This window comes from Cygnus olor, chromosome 1, assembly GCF_009769625.2.
Source record: "Cygnus olor isolate bCygOlo1 chromosome 1, bCygOlo1.pri.v2, whole genome shotgun sequence".
NCBI lineage: Eukaryota > Metazoa > Chordata > Aves > Anseriformes > Anatidae > Cygnus > Cygnus olor.
In genome coordinates this window covers 53,364,138-53,388,685 of record NC_049169.1, presented here as the reverse complement: position 1 = coordinate 53,388,685, position 24,548 = coordinate 53,364,138, and the positions used below count along the sequence as shown (strand labels likewise).

At 38.6% G+C, this 24,548-nt stretch overlaps 1 protein-coding gene across 7 annotated transcripts in view; it reads right to left on the bottom strand.

The window, feature by feature from the left end:
* PPFIA2 (PTPRF interacting protein alpha 2) overlaps positions 1 to 22,329 on the bottom strand; it is a 335,497-nt gene extending 313,168 nt beyond the window's left edge. For 5 of the 7 annotated variants that reach the window (XM_040558390.1, XM_040558388.1, XM_040558404.1 and 2 more), the window contains exons 1-2: positions 22,011 to 22,329; positions 11,610 to 11,860 (exon numbers count right to left, since the gene is read on the bottom strand). In XM_040558390.1, the coding sequence (XP_040414324.1) occupies positions 11,610 to 11,858 (249 nt within the window). In that variant the 5' untranslated portion in view covers positions 11,859 to 11,860; positions 22,011 to 22,329. The remainder of the gene's footprint in view (positions 1 to 11,609; positions 11,861 to 22,010) is intronic. The other 2 variants (XM_040558412.1, XM_040558430.1) reach the window with 1 other exon arrangement.
* Between the last annotated feature and the right edge of the window lie 2,219 nt (positions 22,330 to 24,548).

Below are 24,548 nucleotides of genomic sequence, written 5' to 3'. Positions count from 1 at the left end.
CAACAGAGGACCTTACTGTAGGTCTCCAAGTTGTATTTAATGTCATCTACCTGTTCTGAAAGATTATTAACTGTCATAACAAATTGCCTGTCACAGTATTGCTATTTTTTTTACAACTCATGCCTGCTAAAATATGCAGAAAAACACCAGAAATTCAAAAAGAAACCAACATAATCTGATTCCAACTCTATGAAAAGAATACTAAAAGGATAAGATATACTCATCAAATGATGATTTGGAACAGATTCTTAAGTAGACTGTAGAAATGTTATATTAAGTAAAACAAGGTTACTGCAGTATATGTACGGCACATAACTTCTATACATAGAAATTCAGACACCTGGGGACCACATGAAACATGCACATTCAACAACATAATTTATTTTCTTCAGAGACACCAGGAAAACTCCACAGACTTCAGTGAGAGCTAAATTATGTGAACTTTGGAAAAAAATCAAGTCTCTAACATCCTCTTATGTTTTTAAGCAAATATGTGTTAGTATGGGAAGACAGACTGAATGAGATGCTTCCAAAAGCTGATTATTAAATACTATGCATTTTCTTTGTTTTTAACAGAGAAATTATTAATGAAGGAATATGTATTTTCAAGAAGCTACATTTTTGTCCTGCATTTCTATTCTTCGTGGATGATGTTCTACATCATCTGCTTTCAAGGACACAAGCAAAGAGCATCCCATCAGAGCTAAGCTTTATTAAATTGACTTATTTTTTCCTGTTTTTCCTTGCTGTGACTATAGCTGTTCATAAAACTACAGTCTATGATTTTTCATGGCAACAGCCATTTATAACTTGCATGTATTTATAACTTGGATAACCATCTCTGCTCTATTTTGTTGACTAGAGTCATTTTATTTTTATCTCACATTCAGTCATGTCTTTATAAGCACTGAGATAATGAAGCATCAATAGTTAATGTAGCAGTTGATGTACATAGTTCAAGCTAAAATAATTGGTACAGCCATGTTTATGAAGCAGATTTAGAGTGAAATGAGAGTACATAGTCTTGTTGCTACCTTCAGGCATTTACCACATGCTCCTCCTCCTCTATTTGTGTTTCTGTCTTTTTTCTTTTATCAACAGCTTTTCCTTCTGCTGGACTGTCACATCAGTCCTCCTCGGTCATCAAGTATTTATTATAAAGTCCACAGTTTTTTTTTGCTACTGAATATACAGAACTTCACGAGTACAAGAAAATAAAATCATACTTGAAAAGAATTCAAGTAATTACTCATATGTATGCTTGTATGTATGATTGTGCTCTGTTGGGAATATGCTGGCAGTTTCAATAAAATACAATCTAAAACGGGAGCCAACTAAAGTGTTGACCTACCCATGCCAGTGCTAGAGCCAGACTCTGTTTTGACAGATAATATTACTTAGGTATCATCAACCTAATAAAATTGGTATTTAATACCGTGCAAACAAGTTTTATTCACTTTTATGTAGGAAAGAAACAGCCATGGATACATGTTCTGTAAGTAACTGAGGAAGGTAAGAGTTGAATCTTTATTAAGTGTTCCTAAGGTTGGCCACAACTAACAGTTCAGCACTGTGTCTCATTTAAACCAGTGTAACAATAATGAATCATAGAATCATAGAATATCCCGAGTTGGAAGGGATCCATAAGGATCATCGAGTCAAACTCCTGGCACCACATAGGTCTACCCAAAAATTCAGACCAAGTTTCCTTTGAATTCCAGAGGCTCTGTCTCTCCTTTGTAGACTTAAATCCTGTAACAAAAGGTATTTACCTCAACATTTACTCTACTAGAATTAACTTAATATTTATGTTTAATAGTGCCTCACTGAACTTCTGACAGAGAAAGCTCAGAACTTCTACCTCAGATACATGGGATATGGTCTCCATTTCACTTTTTGGAATTTTCAAATTATTCTGTAGAAATGTGAGGAAAAAAAATCTTGCAATATAAAGAAAATTAATGGAAATCTTACAAAAGCTCTTCTTACATGACAAGGTTTTTAGCACTTAAAAAAAAGTTCTGATTATTCATTCAAATATACAGGATAGCATTGTTAGTCTACTGTATGTTTTTCAGCATAACCAGAAATAAATGAAACTGGGAGAAAACCCATCATTCCATCTTCATCACAAGAACATAAGCTATTTTAAGAACAATACTGTGGGTCAATCATCTATTTCTACTCAAACAGCAACACCTGAAATTATTTAACAAGTATACAGACTTAAATGAACAAAACCAATTTTCAGTTATTTAAGAATTTGTATACTTTTTCTGGTTGCTATTTTATAACTACGTCACTATGTCACTATACATGTACACACATTGACACATTAAAACACACACACACACAGAAAAGTGAAGGAGGGGCTCGGAATAAGGCCTTATTGACTGTTACCTTCCTATACCTTTCCTGTCTCTGGCAGTAAAACATTCATTGTTTGTCAGTATTGGAGGAAACTGCAAGGCTATCAACAAACTTCTCTAAACAGAATCATATTAAAGCTTAATATTGATCAAATTACATAAACTGGTTCAATAAAACAAAGTCATTACATTTCTCTTTTAGGATTTTCCCTTCTATCTTGCCTCCAGTAAGCATTTCCAAATAAGTGGTATCTTACTAGATGAAATAAAACCTTAATGACTATCAGTATATTTCTATTGTGGATTTTGTTGTTGAATTATTGTAACTAACAATTAGTGTTTAGCTGAAATGTGAGGGGTACTAGGAGTGATCAAAGAATTCTACTAGTTATAACCAGAAAGAACATATTTTCAAATAATGCTAATAATAGTATTCATTAGAGAAAAAAGAAAAAAATATATATTTCGGTCACTTCTAGCAACATCTTGAGCAATTAATGCTTAATTAGAACCAGGTATTTAGATATCCACTAGAGAGATTCATTGTAATCACAATACACAGAAACTTGTTGGGAAAAAATAATAAATTAAAAAAAAAAAAGTAGAGTAAGAAACTAGAACCTTTTCCTTTACATGTTTTTTATGAAGACAAAAAAAGTCCAACTTTAATTCTTTAGTACTGTATGTTTCCCCATGTGTTGTAGAGATTCTTGTTAAAGATATTTTAAATAACATTTAAAGAGGCTAATATAGAGAGAGGCAATTCAGTTGTTCTCCTATACATTTAATATTAGGTCTTTCATAAAGTTATTTTATTATGTATTTTATGAAATTAAAAAGTATATCTTTGGTGGTTCTTTACCATTAATATAGTTCATTGTTAGTGCTGTACAATTTCTCAGAAGAGGATATTGCCTCAGAAATAGATTAATATTTGTCAGTAACACACTCTTTATAGGCCTGGATAGCAAGCCCTGCTTTGCAGCGGGTTTGGACACCCTGAGTTCTAGTAGTCCCTCCATAGAATTTATCATCTCTAGCAAAGAATAGCATGTTTAGACTACTGTAGTTTCAAGATGTCCACTTTTTCCATACATGTGCTCAGAAGAATTCACTTCATGTATATTTAGCTATCTAAAAGTTAAACACCCAAGATAGTCATTAATGAATTTACAAAATGAACTGCCCTTTCTGATGGGCCTATTCTTCCTCATTTTTTTATAGAGAAATTCTGTAAGATTAAGACTGAAAGCTTAACTTTTAGACAGCTTTATTAGTTGGGGTGAATTGTACTATAAAAGTTTAGGTTTAGATAGAGTCTGATCACCAGAACATGAAACAAGTTACACCCATGCAAAGACAATTCTGCTAAAATAAATTCTCAGTGAAATCAGAACTTAGGCTTTCTGTACAAAAGCAACTGCCCAGTAAAGGACATCAAAACACAAGTAACATCCTAGAAATAAATCATTCAATTAGAACTATATATCCTATGTATTCCTTAAATCAAAAAAAACACACCTATGCTCCAACATATATAACCCATTTGAAAATGTCAGCATAACTTCAGCAATGTATGACATTTACGTGATCTATGAATTTTCTCTTAAAAAAATGTTTTTTTTATATGAAGATTGAAGAAAATCAATGTGATACCATAAATACCAAAGCCCTGGTCAATGAATGTAGGTCATGATCTACCACTTTCAACTGGAAAAATGCTTCACTTACAGTTTGCTCTCAGATTATTATTCAGCCTTGTAATAGCATTTCTCTAAGCTTGGACTCTGAAGTGTGAATTCCTTAGCAATGTTTAAAATAAAAACTGATTATTTTATGAAATATGCAAAAATCTTTCACAAAATTACATTCACTTAATAAAAAATCAAAGTTAAAATTTCAATATTTTTAGTCAAAGGACTTTAAAATAATTTAGCATTTTCATTTAAATTATACAAATATTTGACAAAATCAAACCATTGCATTTAAAAACTTAATTTAGAATTATTTTTTTCAAAATCATTCACAATATAATTCTGCTATTAGTTCAGATTCAAATTGAAAGTTATTCATTACAATGAAAAGTTGTTACACATTTACACTGATCCCTTAAAAAAGAGTCCAGTGATGTCTAGCTAAATTTCCAGTGCTGGGCAGGAGAAAGAGAATGACTTTGACAATTAACAGAGAAATTGTCCTGACTTTGACAATTATTGGGATCCATTTCAGCACTATAAGGTCTTTAAAGTGCTCTAAAAACTGTTCTATGTCATCATCTCACACAGCCATAGGCCTGTGCCACAGTGTTATCCCTTTTTTCTAGTAATAAAATATTAAAGAGGTAATAGGTACAAACTGAAACACAGGATGTTCCACTTGAACATTAGGAACCTTTCTTTCCTGGGAGAATAACCAAACACTGGCACAAGTTGCCTAGAGAAGTTGTGGAGTCTCTATCCTTGGAGATAACCAAAAGCTGCTTGGACATGGTTCTGCTCTATCTGACCCTGCTGGAGCAGATGGGTCAGAAATGGTCACCTTCCAACTTCAACCACTCTGTGATTCTGTCAATATTAGATAATTTCTAAATAAATCACTGACCAATTGCATTATTAATGAATAAAATATACATATTTGACTAATGACCTATGAACATCTTCATAAAGACAATACTCCAGCATCTTCCATACCTTAAAACTTGTTTTTGAAAGATTTAAAGAAATAATAAAGCAATCATGAAATAAGCCTAATTCAGCATTTTTTATCAGAACACAACATTTATAATTACCACAACTCTTGGGACCCTTATTTATGTTATAAGATAATGAGATCAATTGTATTTTTTTCAGTGTTTGTTTATAGGCCAAATAATACTGGTGATATTTTCCAGACAATTTAGCTTAGATGAAATTGTGGTGAAATTTGCTTGAGAAAGTTGCAAGTAACAAAACATTTTCATCTTTCCACCTCTCAGAACAGAAGTCAGTTTCTAACAACAGAAAATTTACTTTGGCATAGCAGTTTTTATGCTACAGAAAAAGAACTTTGTAATTTTACTACAAGAAATTAAAAACATAGTGTTAATTATTTAAATCATATGCTTCCCCATTACAGTAGAGTTATATATATATATATATATTTATTTATTTTTTTTTTACTGGACTCTAGAGTCACGACCTAGATACAATAAATTCCTGATGTAAGGGAACATGCAGTGCAGACCCATGTGCACTTTCTTTGGAGGTTTCCACTGTCAACACGCAGCCTTGCAAGGAATAAACAAGACCACTTGTGAACTAGATTTTGAATATGCACAGAACACTTCTCAGCTTAACTGTACAACCGTGTAATTCTAATAGTTTTAGTAGTTTAGTTTCAGACTCATGTTTCATTTTACCATTGTGACTGATTCCACAAAGTGGACTGATTGCACAAAGTGGAATCTCTCCACAGTTTGAAATAAAAAACATGAAGGGGTGTTCTGAGTCAAGTTCAAAGTTAACCAAATGTACTATGCTCTATAATGTCTTTCACACCAGCTTCATCTCAAAAACAGTTTGCATTGACCCTGTATTTTTCTGAGAAAGATGGATTCTAAATGTCATTTCTTGATAATTCAAGACCTTTCTCTGATGAGTGATATATCTTTATTCATGGCACCTTATATTAATTTGTTCATCCATCAACATTATTTTTAGCTTAAAACTTTTCACTCATCTTTACCTAGCCTCTCCATCTTACTGCCTCTCCAAGAAAATCTACAAAATCACTCATATTCATTCTCAACATAGCTTCCCCAGAAGCAAGAAAATTTCAGTTAGTTTTTTCATGCAGAAGTTATCGCCTCTTTGCTCTAGCAGTCTTTTTCTGAATCTCTTCCAACATGCAATTGGCTCTCAATCACTACTGAGCCAAAACACAGACAATAAGGTTCAAACCACCCCTTGGTTCAATTATACTTGCCTATTTCTAATACAAATCTTTTATGTAAAGCATCACCAAATTATATTTGCCTTATTTACACTCACCTCTCAATAGTTGCCTACAATCATTCTATAACATGTATTTTCCCTCTCCACTATTGATAAATAAAAGGCCAGAACATACTTTGTCTTTATTAACTGCTAGAGATAGGGTCCTCATCTTTGCACTGTGCTATTTCATCCCACCTTATTACTCTTGTTCTGCTGTAATAGCATGTTCATTCCCTTAGTTGAATATTTGACATAATTTTGTCATCTAGAATTTGTCATGCTCCTATTTCCTGTGTTCAAATTAATAACAAAAATTGATCCCCAAACATATTCTTAATGAACTGCTTCTACTAACTTCCTTTCATCCTGTCAATGTCTACTATAAGTGACATTTTTTCCTATCTGTCGTTTATCATTTACCTTACTAACTTAAATGTAGTCATTTAAGTGACTACTTCAAAAGAAGTAGTGGCCACTTAAGAAGATAGCTAGTTTAGGGATGTCATAGTTCCCTAGTCTAACACTTGGGGTATCAAAAAGCGATATTCAGTTACTCCATATAAAGATAATTTGGGTAAATCCTTGTCACAATTTTACATTAACTTTTTGACTTATTATTACTTTTTCCTCCAAAATAAATTTTAAAGTCTTCTCTGTAATTACATTTAGTCCAATTGATCTGTAATTGCCTGCTCATTTTTTCCTCCTTCCTTAAACATCTGTTCTGTTAAACATAGATGATCATAAAGTTATGACTGCTAATCTAATAGAACTAAACAATATTTCAATTATAGCAATATAACAGGACAACTAAATATCTGCAACTCAAAATTGAAAGAAATAGAAAACTATACATTGCCCTGTTGCAGTATAGAATACTATAGAAACTTAGAGCCATCTAAACACATATTTTGCATTTTAGTTATAGTATTTGGCTCCAGCTGTAGCTGTAACAGCATTAACTAATACCCCAACCTCCATATTTAATATTATTAATTATTTCCAATCAGACAAGATTTTTCAATGGTTCATTTATTCCCCCAGATATTATGTGGGTTCCTTTTGTTCAGATTCTACTTATGAAAAATGCAATGAATTTTCCAGATCCTATTCACAAGCCCTGGTCCTCATAGAGGGACTTCAACCACCCTGATATCTGTTGGGGGGACAGCACAGCAGAGCATAAGCAATCCAGGAAGTTCCTTCAATGCATTGATGATAAATTCCTTCTCCAAGTGATAGAGGAGCCAATGAGGAGACGTGCTATGCTGGACATCCTTCTGACCAACTAGGAAGGACTGGTGGGGAATGTGAAGCTTAAGGGCAGCCTTGGCTGCTGTGACCACGAAAAGGTCCTATGGGCAGCAAAGTGGGCGCACGGAAGCTCACTAACCTGAACTTCAGGAGAGCTGACTTTGGCTTCTTCAGGTAGTTGGTTGGTAGAGTACTATTGGATAAAGCCCTGGAGAGAAGAAGGATCCAGGAAAGTTGGCTAATATTCAAGGATCACTTCCTCCAAGCTCAGGAGCAATGCATCCCAACAAAAAGGAAGTCAAGCAAAAATGCCAGGAGACCTGCATGGATGAACAAGGAGCTCCTGGCCAAACTCTAACAGAAGAAGGAAGCCTACAGAGGGTGGAAACAAAGACAGATAGCCTGGGAGGAATACAGAGACATTGTCCAAGTAGCCAGGGATCAGGCTAGGAAAGCTAGAAGTTCCCACTGACTGGAAGAGGAAAACATAACCCCCATTTTTAAAACAGGAAAAAAGGAAAACTAGCTGAACAACAGGCCAGTCAGTTTCACCCCTGTGCCCAGCAAGATCATGAGCAAATCCTCCTGGAAACTACGCTAAATCACATGGAAAACAAAGAAGTGATTGGTGACAGCCAACATGGCTTCACTAAGGCTTGAGAAGTGGGCCCATGTTAACCTCATGAAGTTGAACAAAGCCAAATGCAAGGTCCTGCACCTAGATCAGGGCAATCCTAAGCACAAACACAGGCTGGGCAAGGAACGGTTTGAGAGCAGCCCTGGAGAGAAAGACTTGGAGGTGTTGGCTGATGAGAAACTCAACGTGACCCAGCAATATGTGCTTGCAGTTCAAAACGCCAACCATATGTTGGGTTCCATCAACAGAAGTGTGGCCAGCAGGTCAAGTGAGGTGATTTTCCCCCTCTACTCCACTCTTGTGAGATGCCACTTCCAGTACTGCATTCAGCTCTGGGGCCTCCAACATAAGAAGGGCATGGTCTTCCTGGATCACGTCCAGAGAAGGGCCACAAAGATTATCAGAGAGCTGGTGCACCTCTCCTATGAAGAAAGGCTGAGAGAGTTGGGGTTATTCAGCCTGGGGAGACTTTATAGCTGCCTTCCTAGCTAAAGGAGGTCTACAAGAAACCTGGAGAGGGCCTTTTTACAAGGGCATGTAGTAATACAAGGGGTGATGGCTTTAAAGTAAAAAGGTAGATTTAGATTACGTATAAGGAAGAAATTCTTCATTATGAGGGTGGTGAGGCACTGGGACAGGTTGCCCAGAGAAGTTGTGAATACCTTATCCCTAGAAGTGTTTAAGGCCAGGCTGGATGGAGCTTTGCGCACCCTGGTCTAGTGGAAGGTGTCCCTGCCAATGGCAGGGGTGTCGGAACTAGATGATCTTTAGGGTCCCTTCCAACTTAAACCTTCCTATGATTCCATGATTCATTCTATATTTTCAACTGTTTCTTAAGACAATAAACAAAATCAGTGTCCTAACAAAAATGTGTCGGAACATAATTGTGTCACTATGTACTTTCTAGATGAAAAGCACTATGTAAATGCTAAGAAATAATTGTTCTGAAAACCTTTCAAGAAATCAAGAGATAAATATATTCAGATAAAGCAAGACTCATTAGATGTTACTTTATAACTAAATAATAGTCATCATTGATGGTAGGGGTATGGTTGGACCAGATGATCTTGAAGGTCTGTTCCAACCTTAATGATTCTATGATTCTATCATATAGAGTACTTATGTATTCTTCTAAATTGAGTGAACACAGAATTCTTCCTCTCAATAATAAAAGTACTTGGTAGCATTTTGTCATAGATCTAAGTCAAGCAGCTAGCACTGCAAACTTGCCATTCATAACACCTTAAACAAAAAAGAAAATGATAAAAGTACTATGTAGGATTTCCCAGGTCCAGAAAGGAAGCTAAATAGCATGGCAGTCATGCAAGTTATTTTCTTGGAAGACTATATTATGAGAATGCTATGTTACTAAGCCAGTGTTCTGTATTTATAAAAACAGATTTTTACAGAATTGAATTACTTACATGAAGATCTAGACTATCTAACTGATGGGAAAAAAAAAAATCTGCTTCTTTTTTGAACTGTAAGCAGTATGTCATACAGTTTCCTCTATGTTAACCTTGCATCTCTACTTTTATATGTGTGGATGAATACTACCTGAAGTGTGCATGGTGTACATGCTAAGTGTGCGTCTGACAAATAAATTACTTGTAGGGGCTGCAGGGCCCTACAGTTCAAAGCCACACACCACCAACATTTACTATTAAAATTTAAATTTGCTATTAAAATTTAAAATCACATCATGTTCTAGTTCCCTAAAATTTCTGTTTGTTTTAGGTACTGTATCACATTGCTGCTGAACATTTTTTTCCTTAGCTAATCTCCTAGATTTTAGCAAGAGTTTGGCTTTTGTGAGGCACATAAACATGAAAGCTTAGACACCTGCTAGCACTCAATAGGAACACCTCATTATGGGCTCAGTAGTGAGTGCCTCTGTACTAAGCAGCACACTGAATAGGGAGGTTCACAAATGCAGAACCTTCTCTCTTCTTCATATTTCTTGCAAGAAATCTTAGAATAAATAATATATGCTGTTTTTTGCTAATTCTATTACATTATTCTATGAAGAATAGGAATAGGAATAGGAATAGGAATAGGAATAGGAATAGGAATAGGAATAGGAATAGGAATAGAAATAGGAATAGGAATAGGAATAGAAATAGAAATAGAAATAGAAATAGAAATAGAAATAGAAATAGAAATAGAAATAGAAATAGAAATAGAAATAGAAATAGAAATAGAAATAGAAATAGAAATAGAAAGGGTCAATTGCCTACAAATTTGAGAAAAACAAACAAGCAAAACCCATTGATTTTACTGTATATCAGGATCATTGCTGCTCCTTTTTGTTTGACCCAAGCCAAGTGCAGCCATTCTTATTGCCTGAAGATAGTCCTTGAGGTGCAAAACCAATATTTTCAAATGATTACAGTCTCTCCTTTTCAGTCGTATCCCATGGTATTCCAATATCCTTCTGTGGCCAGTCCTTAAGCAACTGTTTCCCTTTCCAGCTCCAGTGGGTGCATTTTTCCTTTTCTGTCTTCAAGAACTTACTTACTAATTCGATTTATCTTTCCACCTTCTTCTTACAGTCATACAGCTTCCTCTCTCTGTCTGTGTCTCTAGTCACTGTCTAACAGGTATACGACTATGCCCAGGCTCTCAGGGTTACAGTTAAACCCTCTAGCAAGAGACAGTTGGGAAATGCAAAGAAAATAACAAGGAGAAAAACTGCTTTTTGACACATGGTGTATTTCAAACCTCCGAGCAGACATGCAGGCTGAACTCTTATATTTCTTTGCTTTTAATACTAATGAAAAATAATTTTATACTGAAATATAAGGCTGAAATATAGCATCAAATTATTATTTAACTGAAGTAATGTATTTTAAGTTCCTAAAAGAGACAAAAGTAATTTTATATAATGATACTTATATAATTATTTTAAAATTGAACAAAAATATGAAGATGCCAGTTGGTTTTCCTTTTGTGATAAATACATTATTTGACCTACATAAACTAGCTTTATTTGTTGTAATGCTAGTTAAAAACTCTTATCTGGAACAGAGTCTGTAGGAAATTTCCTTATTCTTTTTTCTCCATTCCCACAATTAGATCTTTAATTTAAATGATCCCTAATCTGTTTTAAGTGCTAGAGCAACAGCCAAAAGAACCAGTAGCTATAGGCCTTCATCTTGCTCTCCTTGGAGTCAACAACATTACTCCTGCTCACAACATTGAAGAGAAGACAGGTCCCAAGGAGGGAAAGACAGATACTATGAAATCCATAGGAGTTCTGCAGCTGACCTCAATGGGAGCAGAATTTGGCCCTCAAGGAATACATACGGATTAGGGTTAAAGTCAATGATTAACTAGAAAACTGGTGAACCTAAAAAAAATGTATAAGCTACATACCTGAGGCAGTGCTGAGTTAAGCTGTCGCTGGAGGGAGTCTCTGTCATAGATGACATCCTGTAGGCGTTGCTGTGCAAGTGACAAGCTTTCCTGTGTCTCCCGAAGAGTGTCAAGGAGACGGTCCCTTTCATCCAGCATGTTCACCATCAGCTGCTCAAAGTGAGAATCTGAGTCCGAGCCGCTGCTTTGGGACCCCCGTTGACTCATCGGGGTGTCCTCGTTTATCGTGGGCATCACCTCGCACATCATCTCTTTAAAAATACAAACCAAGAAAAAGCTCCTCAGTAGAAAAATATTTGAGGGGATTTCATAAGAGGAATTAACTCTGTCACATGGATACAGTTAGTAGATTTGTTTTTGAGCATTGTTCCCTCATCATTTTGAGCATTGTTTCCTCATCTAAACTTTGTGCTTTCAATGTTAATCAGATGATCGATAGACAGCAATTAAATACAGTGACTAACTCCACACAGCAAACATTTTGAATGTGTATCCTAAACTGAAGGAAGAAGGACTGGATGGAGATGGAGGGTAACCGAATATTTTAAATTATTAGTAGCTTTGTAAATAGCACTCTTTTAAAGTGACAAAAAAGACCTCCTCTGCAATTTCAGCCTCCCTCTCTTACTTTATATCATTGCTGAATTGTTGGCATTGATGCCAGTAGTTCCTATTAATTGCTGGATTTTGTCCTGCTCTAGGCATTTCTACAGTACATCTCAGGCTAACCATTGATCCAGTATCATGCTGCCTTAACAATACCAGGTTAATCTATTTTTCTATCTAGTTATTCCCACCCTCAGGGGAAATTATTCTCCAGTGAGCTTGTTCAGCAAGAGGTCAAGAACTAGAAACCCTCTGCTAATTACCATCCCTGTGATATCTTATGCAGATTGAATTACTAGGGAGAGAATCACTGTTGTTTATTTTGTAAGAACAGGCCAAAGCAGAACAAGTAGTATTACCTAGTCCCATTCATCATTTATAATGTAAATCTCAAAACCTTAGAATGTATATGGAGAGATGCTTATGCTAAGAGATAATGCATTCAGCAGATGGAAAAAAACAAACAAACAAAAAATCAAAAATATGACAGGTCTCAAAGCTTAGATTAAAAAAAAAAATCAGATAAAAGATTGTGTTAGTAATAGATGGCATCTACTATAGAAATAGAAAGTCACCCAAAGAATCAGAAGTTGTTTTTCTAGTATGAGTAAGTACAGCAGACAACTTTTTACATAGTTGAGTCTTAATTGCTGAAAATTCTCATATTGTAGCAACTCCTGGAAACCCTTTATCTCAGCAATTGGGACCCAGGTGCTTTTCATTCCTCTTGTGGAAGTTAAAATCCTTATGTACATGTTTTCTGTGGTTCTTATAGATGTAAACTTTGTCTACAATACATGTTGTTGATGTACTTCTATTGTTAAGTGTGCCATCATATGAGATTCTCACAATTTCACAGTCTCATATGACCATTAGCTCTATGTATTCTTAAATCTGGTCTGCTTTCCCAAAGTAGGAAAACTGAATTTGTGACAGTGAAAATTATGAGAAATTGAAGTTCTGGCTGGAAGTTCTGTTACAGAACATAACCTTGTTGGTCTGTGAGTTGGTCTTGTATTCAAGAACACGTTGAACAAGGCTGTGGACAACCTGAACTAGTGGGTGGCATCCCTGCCCATGACAGGGGGGTTGGAACTAGACAATCTTTAAGGTCTCTTTCAACCCAAGACATCCTATGATGATAACCTAAAGACATCCCATACAACAGGGAAAAAAAAGAGCTAAGACAATATACTTAATTCATTAAAAGTAACTCTTCTTATCATCATTAAATCATAAACAATCCTTATGCTAACATTGCTCGCTGCTAAGATTTTCTGGAAAATCAACATAGCTTCACTAAGATTAGCTGGTCTCAGTCATATTCAGAATGTTCATGCAGAATTTAGTATTAATTTTCAGTTCTTCAGCAAATGTGATAACGAGGGAATCTGGCACCAAACACTGGTATTTTGGCATGAATTATCAGCTACTACTGCACAGCTTTCATAGGCAATAGCTTCACTACTGAAGTTTCAGGTTGGTCTCAATTCTGTTTTTAAAATGTCTGTTATGAAGGCAAGGTAAATGTTGTTTGTGGCCATTTTACAGCTTAGCAATTAATTAGGTGCAAGAGAAGCAGATAATAGCTTAAAGTGATACATGCTGAAGTTCCTTGTATCTCCAATATAAAGGTCAGGTAAATTTACTCAGGATTATCTGATCCAATGCTGTGTATCTCCATTACTCATGAGCTTCAAAATTTTCTACCCCAGAAACCTTTTCCTCTCTGAAACTATAGGCTCCACTACTAGGAAGCACCACAATGTCCTTTCATATTGAGATGACATTAATACATCAGTGCCTCCATCACCATAAAAACCTTCACGTTTAAAAGCATTTGCACCATTAGAAACTGATTTTCATGGTTCCTGCCACTCTGTCTTCTGAGTATGGACAGTGTGTACTGTGAGGCACCACAGACAGGGAGTGACTAAATTCTGCAGCTGCACCAGCAGAATGAACTAGTACCCATCCTCCTACACTTCAATTTGCCTGCACAGGAAAATTCCCAGCTTTTGGGAATTTGTGCTGATGTAACTCTTTGTCCACTGTCCACACATATCTTGAGATGTGGGACTACCAGCACTGTCTCGCCTCCATGATCCTCATGTCACGGGAGGACATTTCACTCGGAGTGGCCACCACTCTCTGGAGTGCCTCCACCCAGGTGCCACCTGTGGCTAACCAGTTTGGGACGGTCAAGTTGACAGTGAGCAAAGGGAGGGATAAAACATCCAAGGCCATCTGCCACTTTCTCAGTTTAATCACACCTTTCCAGGATGTATTGGGTGGCCAGAGACCAAAGTCTCTGCATGCCCATTCTTCAAGAAAAGATCAAAGGCAATAATTCAGACAGTCACTGAACCTTTCCCGCCTCATGATGGCACATCAACATCTCATGGGGCACATTTCTTGCCTCAGGGGATTCTCACAGGTGTACTCTGAATGATGACTCAAGGAACTACCTCCAATGTCCTGCACATGCAGGTTTATCATTTGAATGGCAGGGTATGCACTACCACTGCTCATATACAGTGGCAGAGTGAGCATGGTAGTGCAATTTTTCACACTTTTTCAACATTGCTGTGTTGAGGATAACAGGTAGGGAAACCTCTATGCAGACAACTGTTGCCACCTTAGCACCTTTCTCAAAATAGAAGTAATATCTCCTCCTATAGTCATTAAGGGGATGTGAGAAGTCACATGTATACAGGGTTGTGGGACAGCCATGGAAATCACAAGTTGACTGTTCCTGACACGCCTTCTCCCTGCAAGCTGCTGCATTCAGGGAGGGGAGTAGATAAAGCACTGTGTTTATGTTGAAAGCCTGGGCTGCATTATCCTGACATGGCACAAGTAACTAACTTGGGTTGTGAGTAAGACCGCAGAGGAGGCAGGGAGCAGGTGAGCAGATCCTGATGTAGGCAGTTGCTATTTGGAAGTTTTCTCCCACAGCTCACAGCCCCAGGAGAATCTTTAAAAGGTACAGCAGTTCCTGCATTCAGACTGGTGATGTACATTGCTTTCTCACTGTTTGGAGATCAATGCCACTGTTCCGTTGGAACCACATACATCCTTTCCCCATGCTCAGCTTAGAGACAAATATAGAAAAGCTGGAAGCTAAGCTGGGCCAGATCAGGAGTGCTGGCAGGGCGCGACAGAAAGGATGTGTTGATGCTTGCAGTGGTGAGGAGCGGGAAAAAGGGAAATCCTGCACCATGTCCTCACATGGATCTTTTCTGGGAGGCAACAGTGGGGACACTGGAACAACTCTGAAGGAAATTCAATTCATCAGGGTTCTTCTGGGTCATCAACCCAGAAAACAGTAGCAAAATTTCAGATAATTGCAGGTCTATTATGGGTCTCCCAAACAAAGATTTCTTGCAGCTTTTCATGAAAGAAATATATGCAATGCTGCCCAAATTACAATGATTTGTATCTTCTTGCCTTTAGAAAAGCATTTTCTTCTTCTTCTTTTTTTTTTTTTTTTTTTTTAAACGTTATCTGGCATTTATCACTCTCATACCTGCCAGCAGATGGGATGCTTTCAATGTCCTGAGGCTGCCACCATTTAACACTATTCCCATGAAATTCTGGCCTTCTTCCAGCACATGTTTAAGAACAGAGCCATTTCCCCAGGGCCTTATTGCACCCTTTATAAATTTTCTGCTTGATAGAAGAAAGGAATCAAAATACTGTGAATATTTGAAGAATTTTAAAGGCGTGAAAAAAAAAAGAGTAAAAAAGAAAAGCAAGGTTCAGTGAGGGCAGTTGCAACAAAAGATAGGGCAGGTAAAGCAGAGAAGGGACATTAAACTGACAAAAGTAAATAGAGGAGGAAGTGTCAGCAAACAGACTGATCACAATTTACTAGTAGAAGATTGGCAGCTGAGGACAAATAGCTGAGGCTCATATGCATTTGGTTCTTTATATAGCAAGTGAATCATGTCAGGGAGTTGTATGAATTCTTGAAGTTTCCAGAGCCTTCTGATGGTGCACAAGTATTAGCCAACCCCTGGTTAACCACATGATGATGTGGTTCACACATGGGGTCAGGGCATTACATTTAAGAGCAAGCTTCCAGGTTAATTATAGCTGAAAGGAATTTAGTTTGCACACACCGAAAGCACAGAAAGATACAAGCCAACACAATGCAGATGGAAACAACTGTGGAATTTACATTAAAACATAAAATAAAAATAATATTGCTCTGAACAGTTAGGTCTGATTGTTCATGTAGTCACACCCTGAGTAGTTGTAATTACATTTTTAAATTTCCAATTGGGAAAGTGGGCAACTTCTGATTTCCCTTCTAAGTAATTTTAAATTTTAAACCTGAAGCTGGTGATTAGAAAACCCTAAACCCCAACAATTTTCTATTCTGGTTTCGTAACATAATCAACTGAAATATTTCATAGACTGAAATCAGAAGGCATCTCTATAACTACTTACTCTTGACCCACTAATCACAGACTATAAATCTGTGTTAGGCTGAAGTGTATCTTACACAAGAAAGATTTCGAACATCAAACCCTTAAAGTGATTTCTCTAGTAAAATAACCAACAATAATCATTCTTTCTGTGAAAAATATATGTCTTTTTCAACTGTATTTCTGGGGAAGACACAACTACACTCAAAGCTGAAGTTCTTAAAGGCTCAGAAAAATTGGCAGGCCCACTTCTATTATGTTTTAGACCTAAGGTGCCACATGCATTTTTGTGCCTGATCCGTGAGTTTACAGAAGTTTTGATACATCTCATACATTTCACTACATATGCAGGCATCTTTTTTTTTTTCATAGACAGGTCAGATGCATGCCAGACTTACTGGATCTAGATACAGTTCAGGAGGAACAGATCCATGCATGTTCAGTAGATACTTGTCTTAAGTATATAGTTTATGTTAACCCATGTAGATTATTAATTCCACTCAGAACAGAATTCAGGAGTTTAAAATGGGGACCATGGGTAAACTCCCTTTTCAGCCACCACTCTTAACTGCTTCAAAGACTGGTTAGGCTGATAGGTCTTGATTTTCTAAACCAGGACTTTTGAATAGACTAAATACAGTCATAAACTGACACCTGGCTATTTCTTGTTTTCTTTTTATGCTTATCAGCCAAAGCTTTGAATTCATGCTCCCTTGCCGTACTACTGGCTGAATATAACTGTACAGCCAGAGATAGCTCCAAAAGATTCAGAATTTAGTTTTCCAGCTCTCTACATTTCTGATTTTTTTTTTTTTGGATAATGTAATAGGTTGTTAGTTTCTCATTCAAGTTCATGTTCTCACTGAAATTCAGACACAAAAATAAGTTCATCTAGTCTTTGTACGTATTTTAATGCCTCCATTTGGTCTGTATGTGCCAGCTGCTGTATTAAGATTTTTCTTATTACCCAGGGTAATATTCCTTTTAATAATCAATACATTCCTATCAACTACTACAAGGCAATTACCATTACATATCTCTGATGACTCCTGTTAGGGAAAAAGAATTCAGAGCTGACAGTTACAGTAAACGAGGGATGAGCAAACACAAACAGCAATGTGCATGGAGCATCAGAATCCCTTCTCTGAAGCTTGCAACAGAACACATGAATTGCATTGCCACAATTTTAAGTTGCAAAGTAACTTCTGTTACAATTTTCAGATACTTGGATGAAATAGAAGCAAAACTGGTGTGTATAAATCTCTGCCTTAAACTTCAGAAATGTAAAATAATTGCTGACTTTTCTTTTATTGTCCAAACTTACTCTGAGCAACTTGATCTTATTCTGACATTGTCCCTGCATTGAGCAAGCAGTTGGCACAAATGACCTCCACAGGCCCCTTCCACACTGAATAATTCCATGTTTCTGGAGCTAGCTTTAAGTTCAAAGAATTTACTTATTTACCACAGATATTCTGAAATTTAATATACACTTACATGAGGCTGAAGGGAAATTTGAAATAAATCTAAACAAACAACAACAACAAAAAACACAACAACCCACCAACCCCATGCTGTGGCTCACCTCATTGTATTCATGAGTATGGTCACATTTTCAAAAAAAAAAAAAAAAAAAAAGAAAAGAAAAGGAAATACAGGTAATTGCTCTTTGTCAGAAAGCATACACAAGAAGAATAAACAATTATCAAAAGTCTTATAGCTCAATTTTTAATGGCCCTACTTGCTTTCTGGCTTTACTTGTCATTCAAATGCCTCAAACAAAATAAAAGTTTGAAAAAAGAGTTTAATGCTTTATATTTTTCAGCTACCCAGCGAATCACAGTAAAGCGAACACCTATGTAAGGAATGATAGTAGTTAATTGGTATATGCTCTTTCTAGAATCACAAAAGAAGAAACAGTACATAAATATTTTTTCCCCGAAATTCAAACACCAAAGTTATTCTTATTTGAGGTCAGAATATCAAGTCAATATTTATAATATAAATAAGGTCATGAGGTACTCAGTACATTTAGGAACTTTTCTGAATACTCCATTAAAGAGAAATAAAAATATGGACACGTATTCTCATCAGGGAAAAAACAAACAAACAAACAAACAAACAAAAGCTTCCTAACACCATTCTTTCTTAAAAAAAAAAAATAATAAAAATAAAAATATCCTGGTGTTAAATAGAATAAACTCAGAAATTTGTAACCAGCTATCAGGAGTCAGCTTAGCAGAGTCTGAGTAAATTCCCACTGAAATAATTTACTAAGGACTTCTGTACCAAGACTCCAGTCATATTAAAGGAAGATAAAAAGATTAAGAAAGACTACTTTAGGCATCCAGGTTGGTTTCCTAGTTTGATACATCAAATCATAATTAAAACAGTGGTGCCCAACCATCTATTTAGGAAGTCCATACAGCTTTGTGACGCTCAAGGAGAACCCTTGGTTGCTGCCCCCTGAAAACTAAGCCAGAAAACGATTTAGGGGAGGAAGGGAAAGGGATGAGGAAAACCTTCATTAAACATCCTGTTCCTCAAGAGTAGGTGAGGAACAGGCCAGACTGCTCTGTCAGGGTATGAGTGATGGCACACTGAGTTACACCTGGGGGAACATGACCATCCCACAAAGAACACTGAGGGAGTTGGAATTTGTTTCAGTGGATGTGCAGGAACTGCAAGTGGTGGATTAAACACCTCTGTCCCATATTTCCAAGACCACACATGTTGATGGAAACCAAATAAGTCTCTGTGTACATTATTCTCTGCAACACTTCCCATACAGCCAGGACTGCAAAGAAGAGGAAGGAGTGGAGGGAAAGGGTGACAGATGCCTCATTAATACCTAAATATGCATTACATACCTCTTTATTCAATGGAAAGAAAAAACTTCCCCAGAAAAAGGCTGACTTGCCCTGTAGTAATATAGCTTAAACTATGCTTGAATGATCCAAGTCAACCATAAGAAGACTTTTCAAATGTGTTTTTCTTTAAAAAGAAAAACAAAAACTCCACTGATACTGAAGTTGATATCTCTTCAGTAAAACGTTTACCTTTTTACCAGGTATTCTAAATGCAAGTAAAACAATCCCTCAATGCAATATATTTATTTTAAGTCACCAGCACTTTACTGTTAATACACAAACACTCTCTTAGGTTCATCTGAAGGCACAGAGCTGACATGACAACTCCCTTGCTCAGGAAGCACACGAAGTGTCCACAACTCTCACAAACTTCAACATATACTGAACCTGTGTAGGACCTTACAACCATCTCACCCCCCTCTGAGGGCTTTTGAGGAAGAAGCAGGATACAGACAAATTACTGCTTCCCTTAAAAGCTTCCTAGAAAGAGACTGACAGTTAGGCAATGTAATAACCATGGAATTCTACTTAGAAATAATTAAGCCAATTCAAGCTTACGTACTTATTTTAATAGTATTTCTAGACCTGAAGTGCTCAGGTATCACAGCCATGCATACACAATGGCAGCCTGTGAAGCAGCATGTTAAAGTTCTCTAAATACACACTCTTCTCTAAATACACACTCTTCCTCATCCACTGTGTATCTACTACAAAATTTATGGAAAAATCTATTCTTTCCAGGCTGATTGGTTCCTTTTTCAGTGTTTTCTCCAATCATTTGCACGAAGCCCAGCTGCTTAAGTTCATGACAATTCTATCATGGACTTCAGTGGGTCTGGATATGTTTATACAGATGGTTGGAAGTCACTAATATAGGCAAGACATCAACCTCCTGTCATTTTACTGCCTCCAAAGAGGAGCATAAAGAACACAAATGTATGTTACACTTGATAACTGAGCATGCTGAATGTTGTTGGACTAGAGCCTACAATATTATGAGAAATCATGACCAAGATTTCTCTCTAATCGCAAAGCATTCAACTCACAAAAAACAACCACTGTTTAAAATGAGTGAGGGGAAAGAATGTGGTTTACTGTCATTGCATTAAAGATTTTTCAGCTTGTATGAAAAAATGTCAAAGCCAATCTATAGTGTTAGCTGCATGATGTCTCCATTAAGAGTGAACTGAATATTAGTTCAATTAGGAATTCGAAGCTCAGTTTAGACCTTCAGATGAGTAAACGGGCAAAAATTGCAACAAACAGCATAGTGTATGCCCACCCTTAGTTAGAGTTGTTATATAAGGCATTGCTAACTAAATTGATAGCAATCCTCATATATCTTCTGTCTACAGATGCTGATAATCATATATGGACCAGGTTTGAAAGTGCATCCCCAATACTGACTTTTGCTAAAACTACTTGAATTGTCTGTGGTATATAAGCTGTAAAGGTGGAAAATGACAAAGTTGTCATCTTTCTTCTCATTGGACCCCACCCTATTTGACATCTTCTCTTCTCTCGTTTGTCCAAGAGTCTGGGAATTACTTATTTTTTTTTTTTTAAATGTGAATGCTATAACAAACATCTCTACATTTGCATGTAGCCTTGTGCAAGGTCTGAGAATAAGAACACAGAATAATACTTGGCTACTGCCTGACAAAGGCTCTTAGGCTAGCATTCATTTTGCTCACCTTGAAGGCTACCACCTTAGATGTAAATTTAATTTTATTCCTTCACCTTTTTGTCCGTAATTGGTTTTAAAAGCTTGTTGTTTTTTTTTTCTATATTCAGCTGCTTGATTTGCACACCAAGGTTGAGGAGTCATTTCAAGTTACTTATAATTTTGCTGCAGGAAAGAGAAGTAGAAATCTAACTACCATATATTCTAGCCAGTCCATAGTGACATCAGCTTGAAAACTCATTTCATTGGATCATTCTGGATATTTTGCATTTACAAGCTATTTTTTTTTCCAAATAGTTAAACAGACACAGCGACTAATAAAACCATTTCTTTCCGTGATTATGTCTTTTCAAATGTTCTCAGCAAGATCGCTCTAAAGCAGCATAGTGTAATTCCATAAGGAAAATCCTTCCTATTGTCTGAGTTGCATTACACGCATATTCCTCCTCCTAGTTAACTCCTTACCTGCCAGTCATCACTAAACTATGATATCACCTTTAACAGAAGCATCCTGCACTTCTACACAGGAGGGGCGATCAACAACAGTACCTTAAATAAAGGACTCATTCCAACTATTTGTTCTTTGTGTCGTATCTCGCTTAATCACACCAACAGAAAAGAAGTTGGCTTCATGATTTTTCCTCTGAAATTCCCCAACTCCCAACTCCCATTACAGAAACACATTTAAATAATACAACGCACGCTACAGCAAGAGGCAAATTGCAAGATTTTGCATTTGCACCTCACCTCCCAGAGGATGTCGGGGCTAAGGAGGGAAGGTCTAACTCAGAAATAGAGGGTTCAGTACCTAGTGGCTTTTATTTCGGCGTCTGCTATTTCACTTGATCAATAACAACCGCAGTCTCCACCGGCTTCGAGCGGGGACTCACACAGCCGAGCACTCCTGGAGCATCTTCCTAGCAATGGTGACACAGGCGTTGCTCCGAGAAACCCCAAGCCCTCGCACTCGTCCTCCGGCAAGACTGGCTGCTTGGCACCTCGGCATTTTCTTCGGTCACTTCGTCAGCAGCCAAGAGGAGAAGCATCCATAGGAAAAATGGCATATTACAAATTTTGCTTTGAGAAGCAGAGCTCGGCTCAGACCATTGTCAGGAGCAGGAGGGGGGGGAGCGGCTCTTAAAGCTCCAGCAGCCCCTTTCAAGCAACAGCATCTTTGCAGCTGGAGGCAAGATATTACAGGGGGGAGGGGCCAGGGCGAAAGCATCTTTCTTTCATTTCTCATCTTTTGTTAAACTTAACCGAGTGCTCTCCGGCTCCCCTGGTTCTTCAGTACCTCCCAGGCTAATTCTTCCTCCGCGCGTGAATGAGGTCCACACGCACGCACGACTGCGTGATGAAAAGCAACCGCGGCTTTCTGCTTTACAGCGAGAAACCCTCTGCCGCTGCCCACCGCCGCCTGGCAGGCACCGTGTCGGGGCTGAGCTGGGCGCTACGAGGCGGCAGCCACAGCAACGCGGGCCGGCAGAGCCACCCACGGCGGGCAAGCCCCCACGGCAAGCAAGCCCCCACGTAAAGCAAGCCCCCACGGCGTGTCCCCACGGCATGTCCCCACGGCGGGCGCCCCCATCGCTGCCGCCCACCGGCTGCCCGGCGCCGTCCTGCCCCAGTGCCGGGCGACGCGTTTGTAAAGCCGGGCGGCAAACGGGGCTCCTCCACAGCGAGCGCTTGGCGAGCGGCACAACATCTCGTCTACTCCGGTGTGTGGTGTTTAAACCGTGCCATCTGCTGCGCTCCCACCGCGACAAAGCAGCGGGAATGAGTATCTGCTACAGCCCAGCAGCCGAGGCACGGAATTAACGTTGCGCACTTAGAAATGCCAGGCGTGGGCAAACTGCCCCCGAGCCCGCAGCACGGGCGTGAGGCACCGCCGCGGCCGGGAGCGCGCGATGGCCGGGGGCGGCGGAGGGAGGGAGGGAAGGAGGGCGTCTGCGGGCGCCGCTGGGCTGGGCGCGCTCCTTGTCGGCGGGGACTTCCCCTGGAAGCCGCCGCAGTGGTTTCCACCAGTCCTTAAATAAATTCTGAAGTAATCGCGTCTGCTGCCCCTGCCTCACGCACGCGGCTCCCCGGAGGCAGCTGCCGCTGCTTCGCGGCTCGAGCGGCGCTAGTTCCCTCACGCCCAGTCCTTCTTAGAGAAAAAAAAAAAAAATATATATATATATATATATAAAGAATAGGACACGAGGGCGCGATCCTAGCCAGAGAGCGACGCCTCTTCGCCTCCCCACAGCGCGACCGCTCCCCGCGGCCGTCAGGAAGGGCGGGGGGCGGGCGTGTGCCGGCCGTTGGCGCCCCCGGCCCTCTCCAGCCGCCCGGCTCTGTGAGGGAGCCCCTTGGCGCCCCTTGACGCCCTTTGGTGCCCGTTGCCGCTCGTTGGTGCCTGTCATCGCTACCGCCCTACACCATCCGTTCCCCTCCGCTGCTGCTCCGAGTGGGAGGGAGAGGGATGGGCTGAGGGGATGCTGGCGGCAGGCCTCGGTAGAACGGGGAGCATAATAAATGAGTACCAGAAAATGATTTAAAATCGAGGTTTTCAAGTTGTCAGTTTGAAATTGGGTTCCTCATGGTTTGAGGGTGTTGTAACCACTACTCAAACTTTGTTCTTGCCCAAAATATTTCAGAAAAAAAAAAAAAAAAAAAGTATTGCCCACACAGGATTGATTGCATTGCTTCAGAAATCCAACTTCACCTCACCCACCTTAGAAAGGTGGAGCCGAGGGCAGAGAGCCACACAGCCTGTCCAGGCTGTGGTCACTCAACGGCTGGTCTGGCCTGCGCTCTTGCTGGTTCCTGACACTGGATTGTATAAAACAGAAGTATGCAGAGGATACAAATGTACCACAGAAAGCAAATAGCTGGGAATAGTTGCCAACATGCACATGAAGAACAAGTGCAAAGGAAGTAGTGGTGCCATACTAGAGTTTGTTTCAAGAACATGGCCTTTCAAGCACAATGCATGGGTTCAAAGGGCCAGAGTAAAATGTCTCTCCCAGCTGTGCCACTGTTCCGGGTAGCTTTTTGCCACTGTCCTTGTCCATTCCAATCCTTTATACTGATTTAATTCATCTGCAGCATACATACCATTAGACCTAACATTAGCCTTAACACACTGTACCTGCAAGCAGGATCTGTCGTCCATCAGAGAATTACAAATATGGGTCTCACAACTCTGAGGTTTGCTTTAGTTGAGGAAGGAAAAACTAAGCAGCTCCGAAGGCTCTCAAGAGAGCAGGCATGTTCAGGAGAGATCCACCTAACCTGGCTGAACTTCAAAGAAGGGCATATCTGATCGCCCCTCCACCCCCTCCACCTTTCTCCAGGGTTGAAA